The 18,272-nt window shown below is 46.3% G+C and overlaps 2 protein-coding genes across 3 annotated transcripts; one reads left to right on the top strand and one right to left on the bottom strand.

Moving 5' to 3' along the window:
* Positions 1–2,299: 2,299 nt before the first annotated feature.
* Positions 2,300–8,060, bottom strand: RPL23A (ribosomal protein L23a). The gene is made up of 5 exons (XM_083588074.1): positions 7,915–8,060; positions 5,674–5,854; positions 4,474–4,650; positions 3,556–3,625; positions 2,300–2,456 (listed from the first exon to the last, which is right to left on the bottom strand). Exons 1-5 carry the CDS (start codon positions 7,937–7,939, stop codon positions 2,442–2,444), a joined length of 468 nt encoding a protein of 155 aa, XP_083444200.1. The 5' UTR covers positions 7,940–8,060; the 3' UTR covers positions 2,300–2,441.
* Positions 8,061–10,746: 2,686 nt separating this feature from the next.
* On the top strand, positions 10,747–17,619 carry CRK (CRK proto-oncogene, adaptor protein). 2 transcript variants are annotated; one of them, XM_083587990.1, is made up of 3 exons: positions 10,747–11,077; positions 12,098–12,636; positions 14,445–17,619. In XM_083587990.1, the coding sequence occupies exons 1-3, from the start codon at positions 10,882–10,884 to the stop codon at positions 14,580–14,582; spliced, it is 873 nt and encodes a 290-aa protein (XP_083444116.1). In that variant the 5' UTR covers positions 10,747–10,881; the 3' UTR covers positions 14,583–17,619. The 2 variants fall into 2 exon arrangements, with proteins under 2 accessions (XP_083444116.1, XP_083444117.1); XM_083587991.1 differs by having other exon boundaries at positions 10,785–11,077; positions 12,098–12,466.
* Positions 17,620–18,272: the final 653 nt, after the last annotated feature.

Here is an 18,272-nt window from a genome sequence, read left to right as displayed (position 1 = left end):
CTGCCTCCCCAGTTGGAGTCAGCAAAGCTTTTTGATACCAGTGGCTGGCAACTGCAGGAGGGAAAGAGAGCTCTTAGGCTCAGACCAGGCTTTGGAGGTTTCCTTTGGGAGCCTCTGATTGGCCCTTGTGAGGGTGTGGGAATAGATAGGTTATTGGCCTGATCCAGCGGGTTCTCAGGTTCAGAAAAACCTCTTCCTGTCCTCTGCTTGCACCGTGCAGAAGTTTAATAAAATCCATCGCATCCTCGCTTATCTGAATCAGATTTCCTGCGGCTGGATTGCTAACAAAGCAATTCGGATTTCCAATCAGGCCAGGCGCAAAGGCAGCTGGGAAGGGCGTCTTGCATTTCGCCCCAAGAGCCCCCAAGGCAGCTGTTGACTAAAGCAGCGTCTTCTCAACTCTCCCACGGGTACAATGCGTTTGGCACAATGGGAGAAACCGTAGCTTTGAGACGGAGCCCCACATTGCAGCAGGCAGAGGGTGCCAGGTTCAACCCTCAATAGCATCTCAAGTTAAAAAGGCTCTGGTGACGGGAGAGTAGGGAAAGGTTCAGAAAAGGGTGGCTGAAACAGACGGAGGGAAGGCTGCAGTGTTTGGGTTTTCTCTAGTTTAGAGAAACAGTGAGGAAGAGGAGACAGGATAAAGAATTTAGCATAGCATGGAGAAAGAGCTTTTCCTCATAAAACTGGAACTCGTGAACAACCAATGAAGTTGAGGATTCAAGATAGAGAAAAGAAAGTCCTCCTTCCTTTCTCAGAACAGCTAAACTGTGGCACTCCCTTCCGCACGAGGCAGTGGTGGCTTTAAGAGAGGATTATTATTATTATTATCATTATTGGACACATTCAAGGAGAAGGCAGCTATTTATGGCTAGTAGCCGTGTTGGCTATGGTCTGTCCCCACAACCAGATGCAGCAATGCTCTGGAATACCAGTTGCTGGCATTGTGCTTGGTGGACCAAAGAGCCTCTGGTGTGATCTAGCAGGGTCCTCCTTATGTTCTTATGACTTTTGACCTGTAAAATTCAGGGGGAGCAAGAATTGCCCTCCAGCAGCATCCAGAGGGTAAAAGCTGTTCTCCCACCCCAAAAGGTACCCATGGAAGAGTCCTGACATGGTATACCAAAGGCTATATGGTATAACTGTTTCTGGCAATATTATACAATATTGGATGACCCAGAAGCTGCAGTTAGTGCAGAATAATGCCCCACAGATGCTAATAGAACATCTGTGTTCTAAGAACATCTGCACTGGTTGCCAGTTTGCTACCAGGTCAGGTTCAAGGTGTTACGGCTAGAGTCTAAAACCATTCACTTGGGGCCAGGTCACCTGCAAGATCGCATCACTCCCAGAGCTCAAGCGCTCTGATCTTTCCAATACCAGCTCTGCAGTTGTAAGGAAGTGGCGCTAAAATGTGGCACCAGCTGCCCTCTAGAACTCCCTGCCTCTTGATAACAGGCAGGTGCCTTTCCTGAACTCTATGCCATGTCTGCTTAAAACATTTTTGCTTAGGCAACACCAGCCACACACAGGTAGATGCTGGCATGCATTTTAATATTTTACTTAAATCATTTTAAAATGTTTTTAATTGATCATTTTCTGTAACTGTAATCTGCTTAGAGGCTTTACTACTATCAAGCGGCATATACATTTTGTAAAATTACATATAGCTAGACGCACCCTTTCTTTATTCCTTCCCCATTTTCTTGTGTGTGTGTCTGTATGGCTTATTTTATCAATACGCACGTACCTGGTTGCAGAAGAGTGTGGGTGGGCCATGTGGCCCCAGAGGAACTGCAATGAGCCCATGCAGCCCTTGGGATAGAAAAAGGGCTAACCACCTCAAGGCTCGTCTTTTGCCAAACAGATTTTGGCACTAGCTTAACTGCCACTGAAGCACTGGGTTGGGGGGCAAACAAAGTTGTTGATGCTTGAAAACCCGTGTGGACCCACAACCCTCCTTGTTTTCCAAATGAAAGTCTCTTCATCCTTATAAAAAGAAAACACTAAACGGCTCCGGTTTCAACCTGCTTCCGTCTCTCGCAACATCTGCCTCCCCGTGGTCAGAAAGAGAAAGTGCCCAATTTTGAACAGATATAGAAATGGCTTTAAGTTGAAAACAGAAGCTTCCGTTTTGGATTTCTGCAGACAGGGAGCCATCATTCCGCTCCCGAAGAATAAGACGACACATAAGCATGGTTTCAGATGCCTGCAGACCCACGCTCCAAGGGCTTGCCTGGTGACAAAGCTGACCCCCCCCCCAACTTTGGCATTTGTTTGAAAGCATGTCTGGAGTTACTTATGGAGCCCAAGATGCAATTTATTGCAAAATCCTTTTACATACACTGGTGGGATTAGACTCAGGAGTCTATAGGAAACATTTTGTACAAAATGCATTCAGAGGTGGGAGGTCTTTTCGTACAATGCTGGCAACGGGCCACTTAGATGATACCAATCTGGAAACACAAAAGAAAAAGCGAAGAATTGCATTAGCCGTCTGATCTCCCCCAGCTTTTCTGCCCCTTGGGGATTCACACCCACCCACTGCGCTGCTCCCTCCTTGGGGGAAAAACCTGCCATCTTCTAGCAAAGGAGCTTCACAGTGGCCTACACACTTTCCTACACAACTCAGCCTCATAGTGCAAAAACTGTCCAAGAATTTGAGATCTGGGACTATTTCCTAGAAACCCCATCAGCCAGCACGTATTCTCAGCCATAACAGAAAATCTAGCAGTAACGACCAGAATCACAGAACTGTAAAGGTGGAAGGGACCTCCAAGGCTCATCTAGTCCAACCCCCCCACCATGCAGGAATCACAGCTAAAGAATCCCTGATGGGTGGCCATCCGGCCTATTTTAAACCCCTCAATGAAGGAGAGTTCACTACCTTCTGAGGAAGTCTGTTCCAGCTCTCAGAAAGTTCTTCCTGATGTTTACTAGGTTAGGCTGGCCTCAACCAGAGCCAGGGCCTTTTCGGCCGTGGCCCCAATATCTTTCCGCAGAGCCTGCAAGACAGAGCTGTTCCACCAGGCCTTTGGCCAAGGCTCAGTCTGACCCCATCCTTTGGTAATCCTCACAGAACTCTAGCCCAATGGTTGCCATTAATTTGATTTTGAATTGATTTTAGAATGAATTGATTTTAGAATGCTGTGTCACTTTTATTGTTAGCCACTCTGAGCCCAGCTTCGGCTGGGGAAGGCGGGATACAAATAAATTATTATTATTATTACTCAAAATTTCCCCTTTTCAATTTGAACCCATTAGTTTGCTCTGTCTTCCATGCGACAGCCCTTTCGATATGTGAAGATGGCCGTTCTACCTCCTCTTCTCCTGGCTGGTAATTCCAGGACTCTCAAGCGGGGAGAGCGCTCTTGCACTCACATTCTGCTTGTGGGCTTCCTTCTGGGGAATTTGGCTGGCTTCCACAGGGTCTGGATGCTGCTCTAGCCAGGCCCCCTTTGGCCTGATCCAGCAGCCAGGCCCTGCCTGCCCTTACTCCGAGGCCCCGTTAGCCACAGCTACGGGGAAAGGGTCTATCGGCCTCTCCCTCCTTACCTTGTTGGCAACATCTAGCGCGTCATAGTCTGGAGCAAGGCGGACATAGGCTTTCTTCTCCCCGTCAGGCCTGGAAGCAGACAGGTGGTGTTAGGTCTCAAAAGCTGCGGTGCTGCACCACTCCTACTCTCCAGCCCTGGTGCACATTTGTTCCCTAGGCTAAGTGTGGTGTGTGATATTCTTGCTTCAGCTTTTTTTACTACCTTGAACAATTAGAACTTTTTTTATATTAAAAAAATCAAAATCCATGCTCTTCCTCTTAACGGCACCTGCTCCTCATTTAAAATTTAGGTGTGTGCTTTGAGTTACTTCACACTGGCAAAAACAATCCTTTCCCCGTTGCAAGATGCTAAGGTGCTTGGTACCACCCACTCTGGAATATAGCTATCAGGAGAAAATTGTGCATAATCTGAGATGTCGATAAGGACTAGAACGTTCGGACACTTTTTATATCATTTGGCATTCCTTTTATGACATGTGCAATGGAACCATCATTTTCAAGACAACCTCGTCCCAAGCCTGGCAAATCTTGGAGAAATGCTTGACAATGAGATAATATTCTGTACTTGGAATGTTGTTGTTTTAACCCACATGCCACTGTACTCGTTCTATGTGCCTGTTTTACAGCTTTGTTTTCCATCTTTTTAATTTTAATCTGTTATTATTGTTCTCTGTTTGACATACTGTACATTATAAAATGAACTAAAGCTTTATAGACAGCAAATACCCTCCCCTGAGAATTCTTACACCTCTGTCGATCCCTGGAGAGGCATTTTTTGTGCATCAGTGGTTCCTTTGAAAGCATCACTTTCTTCAGTTCAATAATGTTTCCATCATTTGCACAAGAGTACCCACCTCTCCCTGCTCTCTCTCTCTATCTCTCTCTCTCTCACACACACATACACGGTCTCTGCTCACCTGATAAGCGTGTTGACCTTTGCCACATCAATGTCATAGAGCTTTTTGACAGCCTGCTTGATTTGGTGCTTGTTTGCTTTCACGTCCACGATGAACACCAGGGTGTTGTTGTCTTCAATCTTCTTCATGGCCGATTCAGTGGTCAGGGGGAACTTGATGATGGCATAGTGGTCCAACCTGGGAAGGAGGGCAGCAAAAGGGGGCTTTTTCAGTTACTCACAGAAGTGGTGAGGGTGAGAGGTCCTCAAATACAGATCCAGGTGCATCAGTCACTATTAAGCTGTAATCACAACCAATCAGGCTTTGGTCGCTAAATCATCATCCTCTGCACCTTTGATCCTTGGCCAAAGGGGAAGGCCATGGGCTCAGCAATGGAACCCCTGTTCTGCGTGCAAAAGGGGGTCTCTGGTTCAACCCTCAGCATCTCCAGTGGGGCTGGGGAATATCCTCCCTGCCTGAAACCCTAGAGGGCCTCTGCCAGTCTGTGTGCTTAAGATAGCTAGGCCAACAGCCTGACTTGGTAGAAGACTAGGGAAACGCTGGAGGTCCCAAATTCAATCCCCAGGGGAATCTGCAGGTAGGGCTGGGAAAGTCCCTCCTGCCAGTGCCTCTGCCAGTCAGAGTAGACAATGATGAGCTAGAGGGATGAGAGGTCTGACTTTGGATAAAACAGCTTTCAACATCCCTGCGTAGCATTCGTAAAGCACTGAGATGAGAACATAAAAAGAGCTCTTCTGGATCAGGCCAACAGCCCATTTGTCCCACATCCTGTTCTCACTGTGAACACCTGGATGCCTGTGGGGAAACTCTCAAACTCCCTCAACAATTTGGGGGGGGGGGGGAGGAGAACAGGAGCAGCAATCATCATTCATGTACCATCATTAAGTAACCATAAAAATAGAATCTAGTTTTATCCTCCAAATATGATATGATATTTTCTAAGTGTAAATATTTTACTTTTCTTCAGAAAAAAAATTTTTTTAAAATAAACAAAACTGTCAAAATAGACTGGAGCTGAGAGGGACAGTGCAGAAACTGATCAGCAATTTTTAAAGGAAGACACTGTGGAACTCATTGCAGGAAGATACTATATGCCATTAAAAAAATCCATTTTTAATACACAAGTAGACAAGTCATGGGTATTTTGCCTGACTACCAGAGCTTGGTGGGCCACGCTGAACATCTCTTGGGCCGACTTACTTGTTCCTCCTTGGCGCGCTCTTCCTGGGATACTTGGGCTGCCTCCGTAACCGCAGTGTTTTCGGCCTTCTGAAGGTAGGGGACGTCCGGATCTTCTTCTTCTTGTGACTGTGGACGCCTTTCAGGACTGCCTTTTTAGCTTTCAGGGCTTTGGATTTTGCCTCGGTCTTGGCCGGGACAGCTGCAAGGAGAAGACAGGGCTGAGGATGAGCAGGGAGGTGGGGGAAAGATCCTCTGCACATCCCATACAGCTTCGACAGGATTGTCAGCACATGGCCTTTAAAGCCTATGCAATTTACTCCACATTAATTCAAGTAACAGAAACGTGTGCTATTAGTGACCCACAGGGGGAAGGAAATCTTTGCATAAACTAATGGGCTCTGAATTAGCAGTGCATGGTCAAGAGAGGTCTTGTAGTTATGACAACACAATGAAAATGTCGCCCCAGCATCGAGATGCTGTGCAAAAGGCAAATTCCATATTAGGGATCATCAGGGACTGAAAATAAAACTGTCCTTATACAAATCTATGGTGCAAACTCTATTGGAATACTGCGTGTTGTTGTGGTTGCCCACCCTCATTTAGAAAGAAGGTGGGTTATCCCAGTGTTAGAGGATTCAGGACAGGCAAGAGTATTTCTTCACCCCATAAGCTCTGAGTGGCTATTAGCCAGGACAGCTATGTGCAACCTCTTCTGAATACCAGTCACAGGAGAACACAAGTAGACAGTACTGTTGTGATCATGGTCTGCTTGCTATTTGGTTGGCCACTGTGACAACAGGATGCTGGGCTGGCTATTTGAATGTTTAGTCTGATTCAACAGGTCTCTTTTTATGAGAACGGGAAGGGTAGATTTATAGTGTTTGCCTCAACACCATCTTAGTCCACTGGTAAGTCAGGATCTATTGGGTCACAACCTGATTTAAGAGTGGGCTACAATAGCAACACTACAGCTGTACAAAAAATATTTAATGAAGTTAAATAGTGGGTCCCTGGGTGTCTCTTTGGGTAAAGGGGGGGCAGCATTTCTGAAAAGGCCAGATTCTACTGATATAGAACATGCAGAATAACATGTACAGAAATCTGCTCAGAGTTAATAAAGATTTGGGAGATGGGGGGAGAAAGCTACCTGTTGCTATAAAAACATATTTTGAAAAAGAAGGAAGCCTACAAGCTTTCTAAAAGCCAGAAATGAAAGCCACTCAACAGTAGGTGAACTCTTACTTCACTTGTTAGATGGGTCTGGCTGCCAGACAGGTATAAAACACAAACACATGTCACCCTACAGCCTCAGTCAGGGCTGGAAGTCCCTCAACGCCCCTTCCAATTTGGACTGTCCTGAATCTTCCAACATTCAGCTTCATTGGGTTTCACTATTACAAGAGAAGGAGGGAAATCTTTGTATCCCTGTGATTCCCAGCAATCGTTATTCAGAGGCACTTGCTGCCTCTGACCGTGTGGCTAGTAGGCCCAGGAAGCCCTCTCCTCCCCGATAAATCTGTCAAATTTTCTTTTAAAGCCATCCAAGCTGGTGGCCAATACCATCTCTTCTTGTTTATAGTTTTTTCAAAATAAACAGTATTTTTACTGTTACTACGACAATTGCTTTGGACCTGTTTTATATTTATTTTATGGTTTTCTTTTGTAGACTATAAAATAATTTTTTTAAAAAAAGAAAGAAGAGGGGGGTAAAGAAAGGAAAGAGAAAACATTTCAATCTATTCAATAAATGATTTCTTTTTTGGTCGACTTCCATTCCATGCTTCCATGGTTTCCTCAAACCATCTATTTCTGCTGCATATTCTAATCTTCCTAATCATTCTTACACCCAAATTTGAGGGCCAGTACCATGTCAGTCTCCCCAACCCCACTTCATCCAAGCCCCCTTGGTGGCGAGCAGTGCTGAAAGAAGAATGAGCAAACCAGCAGCCTCCCCCTCCCCAGGAAACAAGCCCTTCTGAAACCCCCCCCCAATTCACCACCTCCTCCCTCCCCATAATTTAGCCCCCTCCCCTATTTGAGGGCTGCCTTGCAGCCAAACCACTTCCAACTTGGGGGGGGAGAGAAACCAGCAGCTCCCCCCGACAAACCCTTCCCAGCAGCCCTCCCAGAAGAGAAAGTTAAATAACAGAGCTAGAGCAATTATAGGGGATGAAATAACTCCCTCCCCGCATTGCAGCCCCCCCAGGTCCACGGCTGCCCCAGAGAGGGCGCCCCCCCGAACCCCACCACGAGGCTCACCCTCCTTCTTCACTTTCGGCGCCATCTTGGAAAGGCAGACGAAAAAAGAGGGAACCACGTGAGCCCCGCGCCAGCTTATAGCGCCAGCTCTCGCGAGGCTACGGCGTCCAAACGCCGCGAGAAGTCCCGCGGAGAGCCGCGAGCGGCCGGGCGGAAGGGATTTCCGGGGCGGGGCTCCCGCACGCCCGGCTACGCAGGAGGGAGCATGCGCACCACGAGGCCTCGCGGGGCTATGGAGCGCCGCGGTGCGCGACGGGAGTTGTGGTTTAGCTCGCCTCCCCGCGGCCACGTTTGGAGTGGCAGGCAAGGGCGGAGCCTTTGAAATCAAAGGGCGCAGACAAGGCTTAGTCATTTATTTCAAGTAACAGAGCTATGTAATATTCATCAGGGGAAAGAAATATGAGCAACATTGCATAAAACACCAAAGTATAAAACAAAAATCAGTATTTTAACACTTTAATTGCTTTAACCATGACACTTGTAATTTATAGATGTTAATAATAATAATAATAATAATTAATAATAATTTATTATTTATACCCCGCCCATCTGGCTGAGTTTTATATTTTTATACTTTTTTAAAAAAATAAATAACGATTTTTATTCAGTCTCTTCAAGGGCGTACAAAACAAACAGCACCTGCCCTGTTTTCTGGAATGCCAATATCACCAAATAAAAGTGATCTAAAATAGGTCAGAGAGCAAGACTGCAACCCTAGTCTGACCCCTAGTCCAGGGGTTTTCAGCATGGCACCCTGGAGTGCTTTGAATGATGGGATGCCGCAGGCAACTCTAGCCTCTGTCCCTCTTTCCTTCCTTTCTCCCTCCTCTTATGCCCACTCACATCTCTTTTTCCACCAGGCCACTAAGGCTGGGGGCATCCTTTCCCCCCGGAGGGGGCGGCATGAGGAGACACCTCTCTTTGGGGTGGAGTGGTGGCTGCTGTCCAGAAGACTCCCAAGGAGATGGGAAAGCAGAGGAGCCTGAGGGAACACAAAAGGAGATTGTTTAAAAAACGCTGAGGGGCTGTCAGTTTTGCAGACAAGGGGTAACATAGCTGGGCTTCTGAGCCTTGGCGTGTTTCCCCTCAGGGGAGACGCAGAAAGATTGTAGTTGGACAAGGGAGCCGTGGACTCAAAAAGGTTGAAAGCCTCTGGGCTAAGGGGCAACTTCTAAAGTCTTCAAAAGCACTTACACACCTTTATCCTGGGGCATCACCTCCTTGCAAGGTGATGGTGAGGACTCTGCTGCAGCAGAAAAATAAAGATATTACTTGCTTTCCATTGGTTCCTGCCTCCACTCTAATTTTTCTGACCCATAGAACTTGGGGTTGGCTTTTACAGCCCTATTCCCCTCAATTTTTCCATAGCAACTTTTAGGGAAGGGCCAATGCTTGGCATACAGAAGACCCATGTTGTCCCAGGCAGCATCTACCAGTAGAGGTGGCAATGTCCCCAGCATGCAATCTCGGGGGGCAGGCTGCCAGCCAGTGCAAACAATATTAAGTATTTAAAGCTGCTGCAGCCACAGCAAATTCCAAACAGCAAAACAGGAGAAGAGACTCGCTTCTGCTGGACTAGTATGTGGGGTGGGGGTGTCTACTCCAATTGAGCCCTCCTGTCTGCTTCCCACAGAAGCGCCTGGAAAGACGCGCAGCAGCAGGACCCTGTGGCAAAAGGCCTCCTTAGAAGCTTGGTTTGATTGTATTTCTATGCTGTTATCCATTGCAGCTTACAAGCAATAAATAACAGTAGCGTGATGAAGCATAATAGAGCATTAGAAATACAGCATGTTGTTGTTGTTGAGTCATTTAGTCGTGTCCGACTCTTCGTGACCCCCTGGACCAGAGCACACCAGGCACTTCTGTCTTCCACTGCCTCCTGCAGTTGGGTCAAACTCATGCTGGTAGCTTCGAGAACACTGTCCCACCATCTCATCCTGTCGTCCCCTTCTCCTTGTGCCCTCCATCTTTCCCAACATCAGGGTCTTTCCCAGGGAGTCTTCTCTTCTCGTGAGGTGGACAAAGTATTGGAACCTCAGGTTCAGGATCTGTCCTTCCAGTGAGCACTCAGGGCTGATTTCCTTCAGAATGGAGAGGTTTGGTCTTCTTGCAGTCCATGGGACTCTCCAGAGTCTCCTCCAGCACCAGAATTCAAAAGCATCAATTCTTTGGCGATCAGCCTTCTTTATGGTCCAGCTCTCACTTCCATACATCACTGTAGAAATACATTATGCTGTAGAAATACAGCATAAATAATACCTAAAATTTAACAAATCATCAATAAAACATTTACAATCCATAAAACCCCATTCACAAAGTGGCAACTAAAAACCTTGTCTCAGGCAGAAAGAGATAGACTGCTCCTGGCCATGGAGGCACCACTTTCCGCTATCATAGTTGGCAGCTACGTCATAAAGATCTTATGGATGCCAACGTGAATAAAATATTGGGGGGGGGCTGGTAAGCACTGCCCCGCATAATCAATCACAGGACGTGGTGCACGCACACTATTTGAATAGTAATGCCCATCAACTTGGGGGCGGCCCCCCCAAATGTTTTATTGGGGGGCCGCGGCCCCCTCGGGCCCTCAGAGTTGCCCCTTTGAAAGATCTGCTGCCCCCGCGCGCCGGGGGAGGAGCTTTCGGGACAGTGACGTAAGTAGCAATAAACTCTGCTTCCGGAAGTTCCTTCTCCGGGTTGTCAGATACCCTTCTTTCCCTGCCTAGCTCTAAGCCCCCGGCCGTGACGCAGAGTTATGACGCTTCAACAGGAGCGTCTTTCTCTCTCTCTCTCTCCCCCCCCCTGCTCAGAGGGCTTCCGGTCGAGCCCACCGTCACTTCCGGGTGGTGAGGCGCGGCGGCGGCCATCTTGGGCGGCTGGAGGGCGGGGGGAGGGAAGCGGCGGCGGCGGCCGGGCTTGCGGCCCCTCCTGCTCCTGCTGGTGCGGCGGTGGCCCGAGGCGGCGCCCATGGCCGGGCAGTTCGACGCGGAGGACCAGGCGAGCTGGTACTGGGGCCGCCTGAACCGGGTGGAGGCGGTGGGGCTCCTGCAGGGGCAGCGCCACGGCACCTTCCTGGTGCGGGACTCCAGCAGCATCCCCGGAGACTTCGTCCTCTCCGTCTCCGAGAGCTCCCGCGTCTCCCACTACATCGTCAACAGCCAAGGTGCGCCCAGGGAGGAGCGGGGGCCCCGGGGCCGGCCTCGCCGCCTCCGCCCCGTTATGTGGGCGAGGGGCCTGCAGCTCCAGCGGGCGCGGAGGGAGGCCTTTTCGGGCGCTGCCTTGGGCGGGGCCGCCCCAGCACGAGGCTGGGTAGGCAGACCGAAGCCTCCTCGGTTTCCTGGCGGGCTAGGCCGCGCCTCCGTTTGGCCTGAGACGGGGTGGACCCCAGTTCTCGGTTAGCTGTATACTGGGAGAGAGGGAACTTTAGTCTTCCTGACTCCACCTTCGCTCTTCTCTTATCCCCCCCCAAACAAAATTAGGAGCGACCAGACGGTCCGCGAAAGGATCCTGCCTCGCTCCAGCCAGCAATGTTTCTGATTCCTTGCTTTCTGCTGGGAACTTCCTGCTGTTGCGATTGGCCCTCGAAAAGATGTGCGCTGCTCCTACGCTTGGCTTTTTATAATTGTTTCAAAGTTCCAGTGTTGTGTTTGTTGCTGCTTGCTAGGTTCACCTGCACTTGCTTTAAAGGCATGAAGCGCCTTTGAAATCTTTTGGAAGAGCAGCAGTTGCCGAGCTTGCAATCAAGTGTTTGTTGACAGTGCTGTAAAACCGCTTGGCTTGGTTACTTTGGTGGTTGGGGCTCAGATGGTGCCCTGTAAATTGAATGCACAACTTTATGCATGCATTCTCTCCATAATGCATTCCATTATGGAGAGAAGATTGCCCGAGTGATGCTTGCCTTGAGGATGCAAGACAAGGCACATTTGTGTGGTGACCCTCCATAACACTGGAGAGTTTTTCTGTTTGCTTTTACAATGAGGTATTAGATATTTTTAAACACTGCCTTAGTAAAAAAGAGTGCTTTTAGATGGTTGCATATAAACTAAATATTTAAGATGGTTGCAAATTGAAAAGTTGATTGTACTTAAAGAAAGCTAGTTACTGGCAGAGTTATCTGTTTGGCCATGCTCATAGTTTCTGGAGTAAGTAATCTGTAGTTTTCTTTCTCCCCTCCCACTCCCAGGGTCAAATAATCCTCCTAGGTTTCGAATAGGGGACCAAGAGTTTGACTCCCTGCCAGCTTTACTGGAGTTCTACAAAATACACTACTTGGACACTACAACCTTGATAGAACCTGTTTCAAAATCCAAACATAACAGTGATGTGCAGCTGAGGCAGGAAGAGGCTGAGTATGTGCGTGCTCTCTTTGACTTTAATGGCAATGATGAGGAAGATCTTCCATTTAAAAAAGGAGACATACTGAGAATCCGGGAAAAGCCTGAAGAGCAGTGGTGGAATGCAGAAGACAGCGAAGGCAAGCGAGGGATGATCCCTGTTCCGTACGTCGAGAAGTATAGACCTGCCTCTGCTTCAGTATCTGCTCCGATTGGAGGTAACCAGGATAGTGCGCTCCCACAGCCACTGGGTGGGCCGGAACCAGGTCCCTATGCCCAGCCCAGCATCAACACTCCGCTCCCCAACCTCCAGAATGGCCCCATTTTTGCCCGGGTTATCCAGAAGCGGGTCCCTAATGCCTACGACAAGACAGCCTTGGCTTTGGAGGTACATAATGGGCAAAAAGAGATCGGTTCAAGCAATTTCTCTTTCAAATAGCCTTGCATCCTAAGAGGTTAAGAATCCTTTTGCTGTTAATCAAAAGTAGTCACATTTTTCATTCATTCTTTGTTTAAAATAGATGAAAGGGGCGGGGAAAACATACCATTAAGGGGCCAGTCCTCACCTTGCAGCAATATGTTGTTCTGTATCCTTATGCATCTACAGTACTAAATGTAAATGGCGTTTCCGTGTCTCTGGCACTTGTCACGGTGCCCCATGCGCTAGAATTGGTTTAGTCATGCTGGCCACATGACCTGGAAAAGCTGTCTGCAGACAAACACCGCCTCCCTACGCCTGAAAGCAGAGATGAGCGCCATGCCCCATAGTCGAATTTGACTGGACTTAACCATCCAGGGGTCCTTTACAAAATGTGACACGTGTCTAATGTTGGACCCTTGGGCAGGCAGGGTGTGCTTGCCTGATGTCTCTAGTGTATGCGATTGCCACTTTTTTTTCCCTTAAGGGTTTAATTATGCTGAAATCTGGGAGCAGCCTATACTGAACTTTAGAATTGTTTCATTCTGTATGCTTGTGCATCCAAAAGAATGAGGATTCTGTGTTGTTCAGAGACAAGGGGATTCTCTACATCCATGCAGTTTTCTAAAAGGCCTGATTAGACACATTGCTTTGGCAAATAGATTGCTATGCCAAATGTTGTAGGTAGTGCACTGCTATGCAGTTCAATAAGGTCTACTGTCTCCTTAGAGGTTTATGCTTTCATACTACAGTGGTACCTTGGCTTACAAACACTTTGGGTTACAGACTCCGCAAACCTGGAAGTAGTACTTCGGGTTAAGAACTTTACTTCAGGATGAGAACAGAAATCGTGTAGCGGCAGTGGTAGGCCCCATTAGCTAATGTGGTACCTCAGGTTAAGAATGGTTTCAGAATGGTTAATTCCGGAATGAATTAAGTTCATAACTTGAGGTACCACTGTATATAGCATTTCCCTTATGTGAGTAGATAAAACCCTAACTTCAGTTGTTCAAGAGCAAGAGGTTGGAGCAGTAAATGGCAAAGCAGACTTTTGTAGGGCAGCTGCTTTGGGAGAGGCGCTTTGCTCCGTCTTTCAGGTGACCCAGGTGATTTGCAAGGCTTTGTCCTGCTTCCAGGGAGGAGTCTGATCGTAGAGAGGCCTGCCTGATGGGAGTGTTACTGTTTCCACTTCCTTAATATTATTGGGAGGCTACACTGTTTCCTTAGGCTCACCAGGTAGTTTTCATCCTGATCATATATTTGGCGCTAAATCCAAGCCCCACTGGGATCTTCAGTTCCTGCAGCAAGCGGGATTTGCCTTCTGCTCTTTGCATGTAGTTAATCATTTGACTGAGTGGTCCTTGATTTTATGAAAGCAATAAAATGGGCCAGTTCAAACCTGAAACCTTTTGTGATTGTAGGCTGCCTGTTAAATGAGCTTCATTTTTTCCCAAGTGACTTCACTTGCTTTTGAGCAGCACCTGAGATGGTGCCGCTTTGTGTTTTCTCCTGGACACAGTGGAACGGAAATATGCAAGCAGCTGTGCAGGCTGCACCAGGAAGGCCATTCTGGGGTCTTGAAAGAGTCAAGCCAAGAGTCTCCACTGATGCTTTGCTGGTTGTGTGTCTTAATTTCACTGTTTCCCATTCTCCTTGGTGCTTTTGGAAAGGGGTTATTGGCTCGGTATGGTGTTGTGACTGACTACTTTGAACAAATAATTGTGGACTCTGCTTGTCCAAGGAGTTGTTAACAGTGGTGCTTTCATTCTTGGCTGCAGGTCGGTGAGCTGGTAAAGGTCACCAAGATTAACATGAGTGGCCAGTGGGAAGGAGAGTGCAATGGCAGGAGAGGACACTTCCCGTTCACGCATGTCCGGCTGCTCGATCAACAGAATCCTGAGGAAGACTTCAGCTGAGTATGGCTCAACGGTTCTGCTTACAGATGGGAACAAACACACTGCGTTCCACTGCAGCTGCCATAGACTGTTCCTAGATGTCAAAAGCAGTGTCGCTTCTGCAAGACACTGATATTGTTGAAATATCCCTGGGACCCGACACTTAAAAGAGGCTTGTGTTTTCAGGGTACGAAACTCAATGGCTTCTGTGCCAAAAGTGGCACATAAGGATAGGTAAATCAGAGACATCACTTCCCCTCTCCCCTCCCCCTCCTCCCTGCTGGAAGTAGGATTTGGCCACCTCAAGAGGGTTCTTGTGTATGGCTTTACCAGTCCCATTGCTTTGTCTGTAGGCAGCAAACCTGAATGGTTAAGTAGGAAGCTCACAACTTGCTAAGCCAAGAAAATTTCCTCTCTTTGGATTTGACTTGCAACTCCTGCATCATAACTGCTTGCTGCATAATAAGTACAATTTGCACATTGCAGGTGACTGTTTAAACATACTGTTTTGATACTGGGGTAGCTGTTGCATAACTACCATCATTTGAATGGGTTAGCTATTGTATAACTATTCTACGTTTTGGCTATTCCCCAGGGTTCCCAAGAAAGGGGGTTTCAGAAATCAGTCTCCAGTACAGGCATAGCAAGTTACGGATTTAATTCCAGAAGTAGAGATTAAAACCTAAAAAAAAATAGGTAGACTGTTTGGCCTTCTTCTAAGTGCAGAGAACTATGTTTGTTGCACTTTATTCACTAATATGGGTAACGATACAAGTTGCTGAATCTGTTACAGATCTGAGCACTACACTCCAGATGTAACCTTTGATGCGCTGCAGGAAGGAATGGAAGTGCCTCAAAGTCTTTGCGTGCTTTTATTCATTCAGTATAGTAAGATAAGTATTGCCGGTGCTTTTTTTCTAAAAAAAAAAAGGGGGGTTAGGGGTACTCTCATTCCGTCTGAGACTCAGGAAACACCGTGACAGGAAATGAGGCCGCCATCGGGGGTAGCAACGGAATGGACGATTCACCGTGCTGGAGAAGAAACAATTTTTTTAAAAAAAGTTTCTTTTCCTGTTAGATTCACAAAATGTTTAGGGGTGTGCATACCCCTGCGTACCCCCGGAAAATAAGCACTGAATATTGCCATCAGAAATCAAAATGCCAAAACCTTTTTTTAAAAACCTGCTATTTAGGTCTGTTTGTTTCCATTTGTAAAGCATTCACATGATGGCTCCATGAAGATCTTATTTTTAATAAACTAATGGAAATACTTAAATGCTTTGGGATTGATTCTAATACATTCATAATTCACAAAATTAATTTTTTCCCCTTCACTTTTCCACTACTTAACCATCCAACTTTTGTGCTAATATTTCCCAGGCTGCTTTCCCCCCCAAATCCTTTTTTAAACAATCCAACCATCCACCCAGATTCAGCAATTGTAAAGAAGGCTTTTCTTCCTAAAGGATAAAGAACTGAAATGTCCTTTGGATGATCCCATATAAGTGGGCCGTTGTCTTGTTACACATTGCAGTGGAGTAGCTGGATCCCAGTATGGAGACCATGTGCAGAATACACCACCGTGTGTTAGGCCCTTGGGGCTGGAACACTGCAGTGCTCATGTTCTTCACTTCTGCTTAAGTGCGATTGCTTTACGTTGAAAGGGCAGTGCCTATAGAGTAATGCAAATTGGCTGTAGATGTGTGATGGCATCAGGCAGGTTTTAGCAAAATGCTCTTGCTGATCAATAATTCAGGTTGGCAGGTAATATTCCTTCTGATGGTGCTTGTTGCATGTTTTATCTAGATCATGCTTCCAAATTCTTGGGCAAGCCGTGAACACAATCAGTTGCCTTCATGAACCTTCTTGGATTTCTATGGGGAACGCAGATTATTATTATTTAATTCTGCTCCTTAACTGGAATTTGATAGTTGAGACCTACCTGACTGTCTCTGTAAAGTTGACCAATTCCTCAGCAAGTTCCTCCCTTTTCTTTTTACAGCATTTCCTGTAAGATAACATAACTCCTTATTAAACAGCTTTAGTACATGCTACAGTTTTAAAATCCATAGACCTTTCTTTGCTTTTGTTGATTTTAGTAGTTCCTCTTTCACACTATTAAATTTTGTCATGGAACTGTATTTTACAGAGAAATGCAATATTTTTAATTAAACCTTGATGTGTTGCATTTTAAAATAAAAAATATAGGTATTACAGTCCATTTCAGTTTGGAACTGATCAGCTTGGCAGAAGGAAGAGAACCAGCTTTTGTGCCTAAGTCAACAGTCCTCCGGATGTTGCTGGCATTCAGTTCCAGTCAAGCCCAGCAAACCCACCCAGTAGTGCAGAGGTGATGGGAGTTGTCATCCAACAACATCTGGAAGACCTCCCACCCCTTCTCTTAAGTTGTGTGGGGAAAGTCCCTGTGTTTAAGAATGCAACAGTGATTGAGACGGAACAAAAAAAACAAACTTCCATTTGCTTCAATGTTTGTGCTGAGTAAGGCTGGAAGGCAGGGAAGCATGGATGACATTAAACTCCTGCACAAGATCGGAGGCTATTTTTTCTTTGCCACAGTGAAGCTCCTTCCTTCCTAGTTACTTCAGAGATTTAAGACTGCATCACTTGGTCAGTGTTGGGTGGTTAACTTGTGCTACAGCTAGCGTAACTCATAAAGGTTTCTAACTACAGCACCGCCATCGGCTGCCCTGTTTTCATTCTCTTTGGTGCAGTTTTGCACTGGTATACTGAACTCTCTTTGAATGGGCTGCTGTGTATCCTGTCTTCCATCTAAGTCAAACCCAGCCTTTCATACTAAAACTTGCTGTGGTTTAATCTTGTTAATCTGTTGGAATTCCTAATACTGCAAGTATTTTAATCATCTTTAATAACATGCCATTTGGATGAAAGATACTAAGTAAGCGAACAAGAATCAAAAACATGTAAAAATGTGCCACTGTATTATATAACACTACACACTTTCTTGACAGTTACTTTTTGTAGTATGTAATTGACATGTGCATAATACGTGAAGTAAATAAAAATTGCAAAAACCGTATTTGTGACTCATTGCTTTAAAAATATAGACATATGGATATGTGAGATACCTAGGATGATTGTAACAAAATTGAAAAGGTACCTCAATATTTTCTTACGTGCTTTGCACAATTTCTGCGTAGATGTAGGATGCAAATTGAATTACTATTAAAAGGACATTATGTGTCCCCAAAGTTGATGAGTTTCAGTTTTCCTGCCAGTTTAATTATATATAACTCACATGGCATATAAGAGTTTTGACACCGCTTTGATGTGCTTGAAAATTTAGATTGCACTGTGGCTATTGAGACTATAGCTGACAAATAAACTAGTTCAAACCAAGTTCTCCCTGTGGACATGCCAGCTGCTCACGGTACCGAATATTCACTGTTAACTGAGCTATTTCTACCTGTTTTTTAGCCTACTTGTGCCCTGGGCTAGTCCAAAGTTTCTATGGGCCTCTTGGCAGGCATTGGCATTGAGTGCCTTACAGATGAGGATTATAAAGATACACGTCGGGGAAGTCTGAAAATTTGTGCCATTGGGCTCTCCACCCTCTTGAGCTCTTTGTGTTGTGTAAATCACCCTGTGATCCTCAGATGAAGGGTAGTACAGAAATCAAATAATTCTTGTGGAAAGCTTTCTGCATCGCACTTATCCTGCCAACCAGGTTTG

Source organism: Podarcis filfolensis, assembly GCF_964270895.1.
Source record: "Podarcis filfolensis genome assembly, chromosome: 15".
Classification (NCBI taxonomy): Eukaryota; Metazoa; Chordata; class Lepidosauria; order Squamata; family Lacertidae; genus Podarcis; species Podarcis filfolensis.
This window is presented reverse-complemented; position numbering and strand designations above follow the sequence as displayed.

Excerpts from the sequence above, each read along its gene's own strand:
- RPL23A (XM_083588074.1), bottom strand. The coding sequence starts at position 7,939 with ATGGCGCCGAAAGTGAAGAAGGAGG. Across the intron at positions 4,651-5,673 it reads AGCGCGCCAAGGAGGAACAA|GTTGGACCACTATGCCATCA; the intron begins GTAAGTCGGCCC and ends CCTCCTTCCCAG. Across the intron at positions 3,626-4,473 it reads AAGGTCAACACGCTTATCAG|GCCTGACGGGGAGAAGAAAG; the intron begins GTGAGCAGAGAC and ends GTCTGCTTCCAG.
- CRK (XM_083587990.1), top strand. The coding sequence starts at position 10,882 with ATGGCCGGGCAGTTCGACGCGGAGGACCAGGCGAGCTGGTACTGGGGC. Across the intron at positions 11,078-12,097 it reads CTACATCGTCAACAGCCAAG|GGTCAAATAATCCTCCTAGG; the intron begins GTGCGCCCAGGG and ends TCCCACTCCCAG. Across the intron at positions 12,637-14,444 it reads AGACAGCCTTGGCTTTGGAG|GTCGGTGAGCTGGTAAAGGT; the intron begins GTACATAATGGG and ends TCTTGGCTGCAG.